Source organism: Frankliniella occidentalis, unplaced genomic scaffold, assembly GCF_000697945.3.
Source record: "Frankliniella occidentalis isolate FOCC.00 unplaced genomic scaffold, Focc_3.1 Scaffold366, whole genome shotgun sequence".
Lineage (NCBI taxonomy): Eukaryota > Metazoa > Arthropoda > Insecta > Thysanoptera > Thripidae > Frankliniella > Frankliniella occidentalis.
The window spans coordinates 50,577-51,200 of NW_026267489.1; the positions used below are offsets into that span (position 1 = coordinate 50,577).

Here is a 624-nt window from a genome sequence, read left to right on the forward strand (position 1 = left end):
TCCCTGACAGCTACCTCAGCTGATTCGAAGTCTACGCCACTTGTTGGGCACTTGATCTCAAGCAGCTCTTCATCGCCAATCAGGCCGTCTGGAATTTTTTACCGGGTCTCTAAATCCCATCTTCTTAATCTGCTTGTCCCACTCTGTCTTAGTACTCTTTTCCTTGGTAATTATGTCAAACGATGTGGGTATAGGCCAAACAATCATGCGGGTACAGTGAGCGAAGCAGCTGATGTGCTTCTTCTTGCCAAACACCTCCGTGACAGCCCCCACAATGTTGCCCCCCTTCCCTTTTACTATTCAGTGAAGCCACAACCACTTCTTTCTCACCGTGGAAAGCTACAGGCATCATTGTAAGTATCTGGTACACTCCTTTTACATTTGGCGCCATCCTCAAGTGGCCATCTATATGAAATGCAGGGCTATGTGTCAGCAAATGCTTTAAGCTTTCGCTGACGGAAATGACACTTGTCCCTTCTCTGTCCGTGCCCGTAATGCATTTCCTGTAATACGGTTGGCCATCCCGGCGCCACCCGGCCAGCAGGGTGCGAACACTTGGTACTTGGTACGTTGCACTCGGCCCGGCCCCTAAACCGTTCAACTTTGACGGTTTCCTTTTCTTCG

The 624-nt window shown here is 49.7% G+C and overlaps 1 protein-coding gene across 1 annotated transcript in view; it reads right to left on the reverse strand.

Annotated features, from left to right (window-relative positions):
* LOC127751158 (uncharacterized) overlaps nucleotides 1-391 on the reverse strand; it is a 7,509-nt gene extending 7,118 nt beyond the window's left edge. Inside the window, exon 1 of the mRNA XM_052274269.1 lies at nucleotides 331-391. Coding sequence (XP_052130229.1) covers nucleotides 331-391 — 61 coding nt within the window. The remainder of the gene's footprint in view (nucleotides 1-330) is intronic.
* Between the last annotated feature and the right edge of the window lie 233 nt (nucleotides 392-624).